Source organism: Cherax quadricarinatus, chromosome 3, assembly GCF_038502225.1.
Source record: "Cherax quadricarinatus isolate ZL_2023a chromosome 3, ASM3850222v1, whole genome shotgun sequence".
NCBI classification, from domain to species: Eukaryota; Metazoa; Arthropoda; class Malacostraca; order Decapoda; family Parastacidae; genus Cherax; species Cherax quadricarinatus.
Genome location: NC_091294.1, coordinates 32,893,934 through 32,910,198, shown reverse-complemented (window position 1 = coordinate 32,910,198; position 16,265 = coordinate 32,893,934). Strand labels below are relative to the sequence as shown.

General features: G+C 41.9%; 1 protein-coding gene across 5 annotated transcripts in view; it reads left to right on the top strand.

Moving 5' to 3' along the window:
• The window catches only part of LOC128684075 (protein BANP-like), a 76,572-nt gene extending 60,514 nt beyond the window's left edge, over positions 1 to 16,058 (top strand). For 4 of the 5 annotated variants that reach the window (XM_070091240.1, XM_070091247.1, XM_070091233.1 and 1 more), the window contains one exon: positions 15,638 to 16,058. In XM_070091240.1, coding sequence (XP_069947341.1) covers positions 15,638 to 15,886 — 249 coding nt within the window. In that variant the 3' untranslated portion in view covers positions 15,887 to 16,058. The remainder of the gene's footprint in view (positions 1 to 15,637) is intronic. The other variant, XM_070091252.1, reaches the window with a different exon arrangement.
• The last annotated feature ends 207 nt before the right edge of the window (positions 16,059 to 16,265 follow it).

Genomic DNA, 16,265 nt, shown 5'->3' with positions numbered 1-16,265 from the left:
TTAATTTTCCATGAGGTATTTTTTCACATTGGGGCCAAACACGTCACAGAACCAATCGAGGAAAATGCCCCTAGTGACCCATGCCTTACTGTTTGCTCACCACATCACACACAGTTTAGTCTTGACAACACTGTTTTTCTTGAACACTCTGGAAGTTTCAGAGTGATACATGAGTAAAGGCTTCACTTTGCAATCCCCACTAGCATTACTACAAAACATGAGAGTTAGCCTGTCTTTCATAGGCTTGTGTCCTGGGAGTGCCTTTTCCTCCAGAGTAATGTAGGTCCTGTTTGGCATTTTCTTCCAAAACAGGCCTGTTTTGTCACAATTGAACACTTGTTGGGGTTTTAATTGTTCAGCCTCTATGTACCCCTTAAAGTCCTGCACATATTTTTCAGCTGCTCTTTTGTCAGAACTGGCACCCTCACCATGCCTTATCACACTGTGTATGCCACTATAATTCTTAAATCTCTCAAACCAGCCTTTGCTGGCCTTAAATTCATTAGTATGAGCACTATTTGGAAGCATTTTCTCAATAAAATCTGCATGCAACTGCCTTGCCTTTTCACATATTATTGACTGAGAAACACTATCTCCTGATGATTGTTTCTTGTTGATCCACACCAACAACAGTCTCTCAACATCTTTGAGTATTTGCAATCTCTGTTTTGTAAGCATACTTGCACCTTTCACAACAACAGCTTCCTTGATTGCCTTTTTGTTGGCCAAGATAGTAGTGATGGTTGAATGGGGTTTGTTATATAACCTTGACAACTCGGAGACCCGCACTCCACTTTCGTATTTTGTGATGATCTTTTCTTGAATTCAATAGTATTTCTCACCCTCTTTACCACAAGGCTGGCACTAGAAGCTTTCTTTGGGCTCAAGGTGGCTTATTTAGCAGTTACAAGCACTAAAAACAATGGAATAATACAAAATACAGTGGACCCCCGTTTAACGATATTTTTTCATTCCAGAAGTATGTTCAGGTGCCAGTACTGACCGAATTTGTTCCCATAAGGAATATTGTGAAGTAGATTAGTCCATTTCAGACCCCCAAACATACACGTACAAACGCACTTACATAAATACACTTACATAATTGGTCGCATTGGGAGGTGATCATTAAGCGGGGGTCCACTGTATATCGCAAGTACTAGTGGAATCGTCCTCATTTGCTTGTAAACAATGGCACACTAGCTGTACATGGACTGGCCGGGCCGCTCAGGCCACATGGACAAGTTCGGGAAGAATGTCCTGAACTGAGTTTTTTCGGTAACCGAGCCAATATTTTGACGTAATAACATGTCGCTTTCTGATTTTTTTGTTATCCGATGACATCATTACCCGAGGGTCCACTGTATATATTATCATGTATCTCTCTCTCCTCCGCTCCAATGAGAACATGTTCAAGACCTGAAGGCGTTCCCAGTAATTTAGGTGCTCCTTACTGGCTCACTTTTAGCCATAAACGATCTCTGTATTTGTTCCAGCTCTGATATTTCTTCTGCTTTGAACGGGGCCATCAGCACTGAGCAATATTCTAAATGAGAGAACACTAGCAATTTGAAGAATGTCACCATCAGTATTTTTTCCCTTGTTTTGAAAGTTCTCAATACCCACCCCGTCATCTTCCTGGCTGTCGTGATCTTTGTCTTGTTATGGTCTTTAAGAGAAAGGTCAGCTGACGTAATTATTCTTGGGTCTTTTATGTGTTCCATTCATTCTGTTTGGTGACCCTCTTGAGTTTTGTACAGCAGTACCTCGAGTTTCGAACTTTCTTCGTTCCAGAAGGCTCTTCGAGTGTCGTTATGGAATGAATTTGTTCCCTTAAGGAATAATGTAAATTAGATTAGTCTGTTTCAGACCCCCAAGAATACATTACAAAAGCACTTACAATAACACACTTACATAATTGGTAGAGTTGGTAGCAGTTCAAAACTCGGGGTACCACTATATAGTGTTCCTTTTGAGTTCTTTATTCTTTCCGTACCTAAGTAGCTGGACCTTATCACTATTGAACATCGTGTTGTTCTCCACTGCCCATTGGAAAACCCTGCTAATGTCTTCCTGTAATTTTTAAGTGTCCTCTAACATTGTGACTTTCATGCTTATTTTAGTGTCATCTGCAAATGATAATACAAAAGTGTGATGGGTGTTTTTATCTATGTCTGCTGTGAGGATGAGAAACAGTAAGGGTGCCAGGACAATGCCTTGAGGCACTGAGCTTTTGACCTTACTAATGCTGGATCTTGCTCTGTTTACTACTACTTTTTGTGTTCTGTGTTAAGAACCTGAAAATCCATCTGCCTACCCTCCCCATTATGCCCATGGCCCTCGTTTTGTGCGCTATCACTCCATGATCGCACTTGTCAAATGCCTTTGCAAAATCTGTATAAATCACATCTGCATCCAGTTAGCCGGATTTGAGTCCTGGAGGTGAGAAGTACAGTGAATGTACTCTAAAGAAGGGGTTTGGGATATTTGCAGTTTAGAGTGACATCTAAACTGTCATATCTCCGTACCTCTGGCAAGATAGTGATAGTATGAATGATGGTAAAAGTGTTTCTTTTTCGGGTTACTGTGCCACGGTGTGAAACTGCTAGTGTATTAAAAAATATTAACAGTAAAGCTGCCATTTGCAGACTCAGTTGTAGAGTAAATAGACAAGTGGCTAGGAGAAACACTGGGGCCTGCAGATGCACCCAGGCTCTATCCACCATGACCTATAAGCAGAAGGCTCTGGATATCCTCAAGGATTTAGCTGTGCTCTCTTGATGAACACAGAGGCTGTACTTTTTTGATGAGTGCCAAATCCTGTGTATTTTTGGACAAGTGTGCTGGGTCCACCAGTACAGGAGGTGACTGAAGCCTGCAGCTGCCCTTACACAACAGGGTCACAAATGAGGAACAGTCCCACATTAAACACACACAAAAAAAATATAACACAAGAAAGTGAGGCAGTCCAGTCCAGCATTGGGCAAGCCAGACAATCATGAAAGCCAAGCAAATAATTGTTCTCCAAAGAAAATCTTGAAGAGCAGTAGAAACCAGCACAAATCTTGATCCAATCAGGAGGGAGCCATGGGACCTGAAAAATTCAGTACAGTATCCAAGAAGTCAGAGAGTATTATAACTGGGATTCTGATACATTCCTGGAACCTCAGGTTACTTGAGTTGTAAATGAACCTTGGAGATCGGCACTCATTGCTAAGCACATGCCTTACATAAAAACCTTACTGGAGCCCAGAGAGGTGAGTATCAGTGTCAACAAGATGTGGTATGTTCCAGGGTCCCACAGTAGAAATAATTTTGTTTTACAGTAATAATCTTTTTACAGTTTTCACAAATTTGGAAAATAAGATTTTTAATTTAAATCTTGCATTCAAAATTTTTAACAAAAAATTGTGAATTATAAATTGCTAATTTTTAACTTTCTGAATGACATGGACTGTTTTAAAAATTTTTTAATTTAGTACATATATTGTAATGTACTCGGCTCTACTCTCTGAAAATTTTAATAAGAGATTTTTAAAATTAAAGAATTTTTATGTGAATACAGTTTAGTATTGTAGTAGAAATTGGAATATTCTTCTGAAAATTCAGTTTAAGTGAAAATTCCAGATTTCAGTTTGGAAAATATTTCAGAATTTGTTTCTGAATTGTTTTCAGCTCCCATTATTCAGAGTTCTTTGTTATTTGGACATCTCTATTATAAATTAGCCCAACTGAGAGAGAAATTACTTGCTCTGTATTTTATTTCTACTTTTATTAGTCGAATGCTTCATTCAATGAATTTACTGATTATAATTATCCTCAATACTTCTAATAAATCCATATTTTATGATTTTAACATTTATGTACAGTACCATATTTTCTGGCATATACGGTGCACGAGCATATAAGACATGTAAGATGATGTTTCCCAGCAGTTGTAACATAACTTTAGTAAACAATTACTAAAGTGTAACCTTGAGCATATAAGGTGCTGGCTGATTTTCCAAGACTTTTTGTGGGGAAAAAAAAAGCATGCCTTACATGCCAGAAAATACAGTAAGTAACCTAGTTTTAAATATTAGTTTGTATAGTCATTCTATTGATGTACCGTATCTTCCATCATATGAGATGCAGTTAGAAAAATTCAAAATTCACAATACATCTAATCCAGCTAAAGTAGAAAATATCATGCTCAGGAAAAATTAGGCCTTTTTAATTGCTAAGCCTGTGAATTGATTCAGTTTCCTATTGAACCAAGAAAGATTACAGTACTTATTTTTCGTTTTACATATTAACACTTGAATCCCTCTTCAAGGGGGGCTCCTTGGCGTGGTGAAGAGGCTCTTGGTCTGAGGAATTAGACCTGTCGGTCTTCTTCCTCAGACCGAACCTAATTACCCCCCCAATCTCCCCTCCCCTATCCCATCCTCCCCATCCTCCCCTTTTTCCTTTCCTCCTCCTCCTCCCCACCCCTCCCTTTTGCCCTTCCTCTTTTTGGCCTTTGGGATTTCTCCCACAGGCGCGCTAGTTCCTAGGTAGGGGAAAGGATACCGGGGTCCATCCCATTCCGTTGAGGTTCTTGTCGGTGGAGTAGTTTGCTGTGGAATCTGGATCGCCTGGGGATGTCCCGATCCCTCTCCGGTATCCCAGAGTAGCTTTAGGTGTCTTTCGGGCGACGGGTGTATCTCTGGAAGCCACCTTTCGGATTCCGGGGGTGGTGGCCGAAGGAGGTATGCTTTGTGGCGGATATCCGGCCGCCCTCTCTTTTGTCCACCGAGGTAGCTCGGCAGATGTGAGTTGCTATCCCGGATTGTTAGTTTACTAGCATGATGGGTAGGGTATGGCACGGGTTCCATGCTGCATCTGCGCTACTTGCGGTGCTGAGGTCCTCTTGGGCGCGGAGGGAGATTTCTGGCCCTTTCATTCCTCCTAGGAACTATCCCTCCCCGGTCCCCCCTTTTTTTATTCTTTTTTTTATTTTTATTTTCTTTTCTTCTTTCTTTTTTTTCTTAAAAACAAAAAGAAAGAAGTAACCTAACCATGGCAGCCCTAGTCCATGAACCTACTACCCCCGGGCCCCTTCTTGATACCGCACCCCGTTCTGACCCCGCCTCGTCTTTGGACCACTCTTCAGACACTCCTCATGCCCCTGTACCTATTGCCGGTGCTGTTTCCTCACCCGCTTCAGGTACTGAGGCCTCGACTGACTCCTTCGATTTATCGAACCTTCGCTCTCCTCTGACTATGCTTCCGGCCTCTCCCTCTACGGTGCGGCAATTTTCAAATCGCCGACCCGTTCCACGTCAGACCAACTCTGGTCCCACGCCTAAATGCCAACGACAATTACCTGCTGATGATACTTCTCGTTCTTCTCAGAAACGATCGACACGTCCTTCACTACCTTTCCACGCTCAGTTTCAGACTGAACAATGGACTAAATTCTTCACTTTACGACCGACTTCCTCTACTGCCTATCTTTCTGACCACAGTATTGGCAAGGCTCTCCTACGCCATGTTGGTAAAGATATTTCTTTTCATGCTCTTAAGAGCGGTACGCGCATCATTACCGTACAGAATGCTACCCAGGCTCATGAGCTCTCTCGTCTTTCCCATATCGATACTGTTCCTGTCACTCTTGAAAAACATCATTCCCTCAATTCTTGTAGTGGTACCGTCATTCTGCCCCATACCATAGTTCAACAAAATTTCCAGACATGTGGCACTGACATTCTTGAACAGCTGGAACTCCAAGATCTCCCAATCCTCAAGGTAGACACTTACGTTCTTCCTGCCCGCGGGCGGAGACGATACCCTAGCAATGTGGCTCGTTTAACTTTTGACAGCCGAGAACTCCCATCCTCAGTTTATATAGCAGGACATCGGTTCCAAGTTCGAAAGGTGATCCCTACACCACAACAGTGTAGAAATTGCTGGCGATTTGGCCATCCAGCGAAATATTGCAGATCTATCGCCGAATGCCCAGTCTGTGGTGCCGATGACCATTCTAATACGTCTTGCAATCGATCTCCCTCTTGCCTTAACTGTCATGAGGCTCACCCTTCGTACTCTCGCCATTGTCAAGTCTATTTAAACGAGCGGAAAATCCGTTACCTCAAAGAGACAGAAGGTCTCCCTTATGCCATGGCAGTTTCTCATCTCCGCCTCCAAGGGAGACTCCCACGTGTTTCTTATTCCCGTGTTTCAAAACGTCCCCCCACTTCTGGTATCCCATCTTCTACACCCACCTCTGTGGTTACCTCTCCCATAGTCACTCCTGTATCTAATCCTTTTGCTGTCCTCGGCTCAGACGTCTCTACTTCAATGCCTCAGTCTGATCTCGCTTCTTCGTGTTCTCTCTCACAAGCCTCAGTATCGACGAGACCTCGTACGACACCTCCTCCCAATCATCCCTCTACTTCTCAAAAGTCAAAAAAAGGTCCGTTAACACCTCCTACCCATCTTCCACCTCCTCATTTTACCCTCCCTGGTTCTCCCCCTCTCACTGGCTCAGTTACAAGTGTAGAGGTTCACCCTCCTCCTCGTACTGTACCTTCCTCCCCTGTTCCCTCCCAAGTTTCTTCCTCTTCTGCCACCTCCCAGGTTCCTGCCTCTTCTGTCCCCTGCCACGCTTCTCCAGTTCCCTCCACCCTTTCGCCCCCCCCTACCTTGGTATAGTCCAATACAGTTCCAATCTTTACTCATCCTCCCCCTACCATTTCCAATATTGTCTCCCATACGACGTCTCTGAATTCCGAAACACTTGAAGCAATCTCTGAATATATTGCAGAGACCAAACCATCAATGGACACTGATCCACCTTCCGCTCTTTCTCTCTCCTCTGCTCCATCTGCGCAACTCATTTTCTTCACAGCGCACCGTTCCTTCGCTGCTTGAACGTTTTCCACTGCCTCCGCATGTGGACTTTTCTAACCCCTCTAGTCCGTAGGAACCCTTACCTGCGGATTTCAAGTATCTTTATCATTGCCAATCATGGCCTATTTACAGTGGAATATACGCGGCCTCAGGGGTAATCGGGGTGAGCTTCAGATGTTACTCTCCCAGTTTTTCCCTGTTGGTGTTTGCTTACAGGAACCAAAATTACAGTCTGCTGTTATTTCTCCCATCTCAGGCTATAATTTATTGTATTCTTCAGATCCTTTTCCTGATGGGACCTTTAATGAAAGTGCCCTTCTTCTACGCACTGATATTCCGTACCATCAGCTATTTGTTCATACTTCGCTGCATTACACAGCAGCCCGTATCCACTTGCATAGGTGGTATACGCTCTGTTCTTTATATCTCTCTCCTTCTCGGGCATTATCTATTCCGGATATTGCCTTTCTTGTTTCGTCATTACCACCACCGATTCTGTTACTTGGTGATTTTAATGCCCACCATTTCCTCTGGGGGGGGGGGTCTCACTGTGATTCCCGTGGAATTCAGTTAGAGGCTTTTCTTGCCACCCACCCCCTCCATGTTTTAAATACAGGTACTCACACCCATTTTGATCCTCGGACTCATACTCTCTCTTGCATCGATCTCTCAGTCTGCTCTTCCTCCGCCGCATTAGACTTCACTTGGTCTGTTCTCCCGGACTTACATGACAGTGATCATTTCCCAATCATTCTTACTTCCCCTTCATATTCGCCACCTCTTCGCACCCCACGCTGGCAATTTAATCGGGCAAATTGGAACCTTTACTCACACCTAACTGTTTTTAAAGAGGTTCCTTCTTCGTCCTCCATCGATGAGCTTTTACACCTCTTCTCGTCCTCTCATTCTATACCCCCAACTTCGGGCAGGCATTCTCAACTTCGGGCAGGCATTCTCAGAAATGCGTGCCTTGGTGGTCTCCTGCTTGTGCTCGTGCAGTACGTTTGAAACGCGCTGCATGGGGCAGGTACTGGTACAATAGAACCACAGAGAGACTCCTTGAGTTTAAACAGAAGCGTGCGATTGCTCGCCGTGTCATCCGTGACGCTAAACGCAATTGCTGGCGAGATTATGTCTCCACCATCACCTCTGCTTCCTCTATGAGTGCAGTCTGGAAAAAAGTACAAAAACTGAGTGGTAAATATTCTCCTGACCCGGCTCCTGTTCTGCGGGTTGCCGTGTTGATATAGCAAACCCACTAGATGTTGCCAATGAAATTGGCAATCATCTGGTCCGTATTTCTCAGGGACTCCATCTATGCCCTTCATTTCTTTCCTCAAAGTCTGCCAGAGAGTTAGCACCCTTGGACTTTTCTTCTCTCAGAGAAGAACAGTATAATGTGCCTTTTACACTTCAAGAACTGGAGGCAACACTCTCAGCTTGCCGATCATCGGCAGCTGGGCCCGACGACATTCATATTCGTATGCTACAACATTTACATCAGTCAGCCCTTGCAGTCCTATTACGCCTTTACAATCTTATTTGGTCACAAGGAGTTCTTCCACAGCTGTGGAAATCCGCCATTGTTCTCCCTTTCCGCAAACCAGGCACTACGGGACATGAAACCTCCCACTATCGTCCCATTTCTTTTACCAGTGCAGTTTGCAAAGTAATGGAACGCCTAGTAAATAGACGTTTAGTGTGGTATTTAGAGACACACAACAGTCTCTCCACTCGTCAATATGGCTTTCGTAAGGGACGTTCTACCATAGACCCCTTACTACGCTTGGATACGTATGTTCATAATGTTTTGCGAATAACCAGTCAGTTATTGCCATATTTTTTGACCTTGAGAAGGCATATGACACAACTTGGAGGTTTAATATTTTAGCCCAAGCCCACTCCTTAGGCCTTCGAGGCAATCTACCATCCTTCCTTAAGAACTTTTTAACTGACAGGCATTTCCGTGTTCGGGTTAATAATGTGCTCTCCTCGGACTTTATCCAAGCTGAAGGTGTCCCCCAGGGATGTGTTCTGAGCACAACACTTTTTCTCCTTGCTATTAATGATTTGGCCTCTAGTCTTCCATCAAATATTTGGTCATCACTCTATGTTGATGACTTCGCTATTGCCTGTGCAGGCGCTGACTGTCACCTCATTACAGTTTCTCTCCAACATGCAGTCGACAGTGTTTCCAATTGGGCCACCACACATGGGTTTAAATTTTCCAGCACTAAAACCCACCAAATTACTTTCACTAGACGCTCTGTCATCTCAGATCATCCTTTGTACCTCTATGGCTCCCGTATCCCTGAACGTGATACAGTCAAGTTTCTGGGCCTCCTCTTTGATCGTTGGTTATCCTGGAAACCTCACATTACCTCTCTGAAGGCAACTTGTCACAGCCGGCTGAACCTTCTTAAAACCCTTGCTCATCTTTCATGGGGAGCTGATCATCGAACCCTCCTTCGCCTACATTCCACCCTTATTTTATCGAAACTTGATTATGGTGACCAGATCTATTCAGCGGCATCTCCTGCTACTCTCTCTAGCCTTAACCCCATTCATCACCAAGGATTACGTTTATGCCTTGGTGCTTTTCGCTCTTCCCCTGTCGAGAGCCTCTATGCAGAAGCGAATGTTCCATCCTTATCCGATCGTGATGCCCATTGCCTGCGCTACTATGTACGCTCTCATGATCTCCGCAATCCTTCCATTTATAGAATGGTCACTGATATTAGTAGACATTCTTTATTTGTTCGCCGCCCCTGTTTACTCCGTCCCTTTTCTCTTCGCCTTCATTCGCTCTTGTCTTCTCTTCAACTACCACCTTTCTATGTACATGTAGCATCTCACTTTTCCCTACCCCCCTGGGAAGTTCCAGCTGTTTGAGTCTGTTCTTTCTCCCTCCCTTGCTCGAAAGCCCAACTGTCTACGGTCGCTTCCCGCTCTCTTTTTCTTGACCACTTTCACTCTCATTCTCATGCCATTGCTGTGTACACAGATGGCTCTAAGTCTTCTGACGGCGTAGGATTCGCAGCAGTGTTTCTGGACAGCGTCGTACAAGGGCATTTACTGCCTTCGGCTAGTATTTTTACTGCTGAATTATATGCCATCCTTACAGCACTTATCCGTATTGCATCTATGCCTGTGTCATCATTTGTGGTTGTCTCAGACTCCCTTAGTGCTTTACAGGCTATACAAAAATTTGATACACCTCACCCCTTAGTCCTCCGTATCCAACTTTGGCTACGCCGCATCTTTACCAAGCATAAAGATATTGTTTTTTGTTGGGTCCCTGGTCATGTTGACGTACAGGGCAATGAACAGGCAGACACTGCTGCGCGGTCAGCAGTACATGACCTACCAGTTTCTTATAGAGGTATTCCATTTACGGACTATTTTGCTGCAATATCTTCCCACCTTCACACCCGTTGGCAACAATGTTGGTCTACTATGCTTGGCAACAAACTTCAATCTATTAAACCGAGTATAGGTTACTGGCCGTCTTCTTATCACCAGTGTCGAGGTTGGGAGACTACTCTCTCCCGTCTTCGCATTGGCCATACTCGTCTTACTCATGGATATCTCATGGAGAGGCGTCTTGCTCCTCTCTGTGAGAATTGCCAAGCTCCATTATCAGTCAGCCACATTCTGTTGGACTGCCCACTTTATCAACGAGCACGCAGAATTTACCTCTGTCGTCGTCTTCGCTCCGCTGCTCTCTCTTTACCTTCCCTTCTCGCTGATGGACCCACCTTTCATCCGGACTCTCTCATTGACTTTTTGACAACAACTGACTTACTTCACAAATTCTGATACCTTCAGCCCTTTCTACTTCAATCTCTTGCTACCCTCTACCCCCGTACTATCCCCTGCCCCGCTATTTTCTGTAACTTGCTGATCATCCCTCCTCCCTTCTGCCATCCAATACCCTCGCTTCCTTCCCTACCCTGCAGCGCTGTATAGCCCTTGTGGCTTAGCGCTTCTTTTTGATTATAATAATAATAATAATAACACTTGAATCTTAAAATGTGGCAATAGGTTTCACAATAATACAGTGGTACCTTGACTTACAAGTGCCCCAACTTATGAGTTTTCCGAGTTACGAGCCATCACTCGGTTGATTTTTTGCTCCGAGTTACGAGCGAGCTTCAGATATGCCGCCATTAGCTGGCACAGCAGACGCCACAACATCCTCCCAGCATCCCTGCTTTTTGTGCAGTTATTTTGTCAAATTTCTTTTTTCTCACCATGGATCCTAAGAAAGTGCAAAGGACAGTGCTGAGAAGAGGAGGAGGATGATGTCCATTGAATTAAACCATGAAATCATAGAAAAACATGAGAAAATTGCCTTTGTTTCAGCGTTTTCCTCATGAAACTAGTGATCTAGTGCAGTTAGCCTTACAAACACTCTGTTTTCTCTTATAATAAGACCTCCGAAGGGCAAGAATGGGAAGATATGGTCAGAGTGATAATTATTTTTACTTCGGGTGACCACCACCACCACTCATCACATAATGACATATTTTATTCATTCTAGAATATATATCATGTTTCTATGTTATTTACGTATATTGTGTATTATGTCATATTAGATCAATAGAGTTGATATTAGCATTATATTGAAGTATTTTCTCCTGCCTCCCAAGAGCAAGGAATTCCGCTGGAACGGATTAATGGCATTTCAGTTAATTTCAGTGAGGAAAATTGATTTGATATACGAGCAAATTGAGTTACGAGCTCAGTCACGGAACGAATTAAACTCATAAGTCAAGGTGTCACTGTACCAAATCATAAACTTGTACTCAGAGCTGGTGGTTGATCTGTTGTCCCACAGTCCTTCTACAGTACAGATCAACTATCACTAACTCGGCATCATTGGGATCTGTAAGGTGCTGGATTAGTGATTTTTGCCAGATCATAGAGTGGTTAGGTTAGAATATACTTAACCCAGCAGCTAACTACCTCATCCTACCTTTAAAAAACCTGTAAATCACTACAAGTTGGTTAATAAAGTTAATCAACTTGACCTACGCAAGAAAGTTCATCACCGCTGATGCTTCAGAAGTTCAGCTTTATCTATTATAGATAATGTACAGTGTTTGCTCTTTACACAACAAGAAGCATTTCTTTTATTAGTTGGAGCCATTGCTGGAGCTAAAAGTGAGCAGGTTATAACAATAAATAGAGAAAATCAAATTGGAATGGCTTGCCTGTGTTTGCAAGTGATGCCAACAGTGTTTATGCAGCAGGTAGCACCACCAAACAGTAGCGACAGGTTAGTGTGGTGACCCGGGAAATTTGAAATTACATTAACTGAAATAAGTGCCAGATTAGTGACTGTCGGATCAGTAATGGCTGACCCATACTAGATTTGCTTGTACTATCAGTTATAAATTTGAGATGATGAAATATACTAATCCTAGGTAGTAGGTTGGTAGACAGCAGTCATTCAGGTAGGTACTACTGTCCTGCCAGGTGAATGTAAAATGGAAGCCCGTAATTGTTTTACATGATGGCAGGATTGCTGGTGTCTCTTTTCAGTCTCATAAACATGCAAGATTTCAGGTACTTCTTGTACTTCTACATACATGTAGGCCACAATACACAGACTTGTACAAGCATATATGTACATACCCCTCTGAGTTTTCTTCTATTTTCTTACTAGTTCTTATCTCCATGGAGAAGTGGAACGGAATTCTTCCTCCGTCAGCCATACGTGTCGTAAGAGGCGACTAAAATGCCGGGAGCAAGGGACTAGTAACCCCTTCTTCTGTATACATTACTAAAGTTAAAAAGAGAAACTCATGTTTTTCTTTTTGGGCCACCTTGCTTCAGTGGGATGCAGCCAGTTTGTTGACAGAAGAAGAAAGAAAGAAAGAAATACACTAATAAAGGAAAACATAGTATAGACATAGGATACCATAAACAGAGTAGATGATCGGTGAATGGAAGACAGAGGAAGAACAGACAATCCTAACAAGTAAAGGCACTGTAAAATTGCTGCAGTTGTAAAAAGCTCATATTAAGGACTTGGGAAATATGAAAGGAGCATGGGCAGTTCAGTATCACCAAAAATTAATAGCTAAGCAAAATTAATAGCAGCAAACAGAGGAATCAATAATTTTATAGGTATAACCACAGTGTGCTTCAAATTTACGAAGAATTATGGCTTAAGTATGTGTACTAGAACAAAAATCGGAGTATGCATGTTTCTGGTAGCAGAAATTCCTTGATTTTCACATATACAGTAGACCGTCATTTAACACGGTAGTTACGTTCCTGAAAACACAGTGTTAGGTAAAACCGTGTTAGATGAACTGAAGAACTTATGGGAAAAATAGGGTTACGTTCCTGAGAGCCCCAAAAAAAGCCAAACAACTTTTTTAGGCCTCCACATCTTTCAAAAATAAAAGTGAAAATGTAATTGTGGTTCATTGTTATGATGTATTATGCTGTGTTTACTGCTTAAGACTACAAATGTAACAGAAATAATAGTATTTCTTACCTTTAATTGTGGGTGTTGGTGTTTGTGGATGATTGTGAAGAGAGTGGAGAGTTATGTTGTGGTCCTACTGGGCTGAGGTGGATGGTAGAGGTTCTGGTACTGAAGTTGATGGTTGTACTGGAGTGTCTAACTGTAAGTCATTCAATCAAGTGATTCAGTAAGTCAGTCAAGTGATTCAGCCTGGCCCATGGCCGGGCCCAGAGAGTAGATAAACTCTCGAAACTCTTCAAAGGTAAGTCAGTCAAGTGATTCAGTAAGTCTCAAGTGATTCAGTAAGTCAGTCAAGTGATTCAGTAAGTCAGTCAAGTGATTCAGTAAGTCAGTCAAGTGATTCAGTAAGTCAGTCAAGTGATTCAGTAAGTCAGTCAAGGGATTCAGTAAGTCAGTCAAGTAATTCAGTAAGTCAGTCAAGTGATTCAGTAAGTCAGACAAGTGATTCAGTAAGTCAGTCAAGTCATTCAGTAAGTCAGTCAAGTCATTCAGTAAGTCAGTCAAGTCATTCAGTAAGTCAAGTGATTCGGTAAGTCATTCAAGTGATTCATTCAGTCAATAAGTCAGTCAGTCACACAAACTTACGTTTACCTCTTTTTTATGTGTACAAAGTAACACTTCATTATGGCCACAGGATGTCTTGTCTAATATCTTTGCTTCCTTCATTAATTTGCTTGGCAGATACAAGATATAGAAATTAAAAGATCAAAACACAATTCACAATCACAAGCTTGTAGCAGAGAAGTTGGACTGGACACGTATGAGGTACGAATGCCAGGATGGTAGGATGATCAGCAGCAGAGTAACCTTTCCTGAAGCCATATTGACGATCACAAAGTAGTGAGTGGTAGTCAAAAAAATCTGTCATTTTGACACTGGTCTGGGGGTGGCTGGGCTAGCTGGTCTGATGGCACCTCCTCCTGCCTTATTGTCACCACTGACAGTTTTGACACAGGGAGGTCTCCCTCGCTGAACCACAACAAGGCAGCCGCTTGAGGAAAAGGGAAGTTTTTTTTTCCTTCCCACAAACTGAACCGTGTTAAATTCATCATACGACGTGTTACATAAAATTGTGCCGCAATTCTTCAATCATGCTATACCCAAATTGTGCCAAATAAACTCGTTCTAAATGGTGGTCTACTGTATTTGATTAATGTAAAAAATTTTTTTTAATACTTGCAAATATGAAACCGGTATAAATTGTCCCCACTTGGTAGAAGAATATGTCCAGTTTCCTTTTGAAGAATTCTACACTTATTTGGGCAGTGTTTCTGATATCCTTTGATTGTGTTAAAAGTCTGGGCTCACAGATGTTGATAAAATTTTCTCTTATTGTGCCCACAGTGCCTCCTGCTTTTCAATGGGTTATATTACTTTTTCTTTTATGTCTCTCCCTCCAGTGTTTAGTTGTGACAGTGTACAAATTTGGGACTAGGCCTTTAAGTACCTTCCATGTATATATTATGTTTCTCTTTCTCCTCCACTTCAGCAAGTACATATTTAGAACTTTGAAGCATTCTCAATGATTTGAATTATTTATTGACTCTGTGGAGACCATAAATGAGCTCTGTATCTGTTCCAGCCCTGACAGTGGTGAGCAGTACTCTAAGCAAGAAAGCACAAGTGATTTGAAGTGTCATCACTGGATTTATTTTCTTTATTTTGAAAGTTGTCATTATCCACTCCTTCATTTCTTGGTTTTTGTGAAATTTACATTATTATGTTCATTGAAATAAAGGGTAGCTGATATTATTGCACCCAAATCTTTCACATATTCCTTTTGTTCTGTTTGGTGGTATTCGTTATTTTGTATACAGTGTCTCTCTTCTGTTCTTCATTCTTTCCATTTCTAAGCAGTTGGAACTTGTTTACTATTTCATAAAATGAGACTCATTACAAAAGATATAATAATTGTATCACTTTAAAATTCATTATACTGTAACTTGCTGAGTTACCATAACATTAGGACCTAGTCCCTGGACTCATGTGCCTCCATAATCTTTTGACTACTGCCCATGGGGTTGGCTTGGGGTGCATATTAAAACTATTACACAAATAAGCAACTTTAAATTAATGTGAATTTTTTCATCCCTTATTGGAGATGAAAAAGCAAGTTTATGAATATGCTTTAACAGTTTAAAAAATTACAGATCAACATGCATCATATAAAATGGAAAATACGGTATCTAATTTAATAAATGTTATTACAAAAAGTACTGTATATCTTAAATTAATCATGTTCATTTTTGTTTTTGCTCTGTCCAGAATGAGAAGAGCATCCTGATTAGCAACTCCTCATCAGTGTCCATGGGTACTGAAGTTATGAGTGGTGAAGAGCTGGGAGAGGAACTTGACATGCCTCACGACCCACCACACTCTCCCCTCTCTGCCCAAACCTCAACTCTAGCAGTTATGGATGATTCACACCATCGTATTACTCTCAAAACAGAACCAGAGTTAGAAATCTTGGACCAGCATGGTATTTTGGCAAGGGATTCAGAAACAGATGATTGAAAAAATATTTAGTTTCTCTCTATTACAGCTTAAATGTTTTAGAGAATTCTCTTATTATGTAGTTTCTGCATTAAATTGTATAGATTGCTATCAGTACAAGTACATAGTAGATGGACCTACAAATTTACAGTAAGAAATTATTAGTTGTATTATCAATAAAAATTAATATTTACCTGTGCTAAGTAGACCATATACATATTATTTTTGTTTTTTTCTCTTGACAAACTGGGCACATCCCTCCAAGGCAGGGTGACCTAAAAAGACAAACAAAAGGTTTTCTTATTAAATTTAGTAATTTATACAGGAGAAGGGGTTACTAGCCCCTTGCTCCAAGCATTTTAGTCACCGCTTACAACACACATGACTTGTGGAGGAAGAT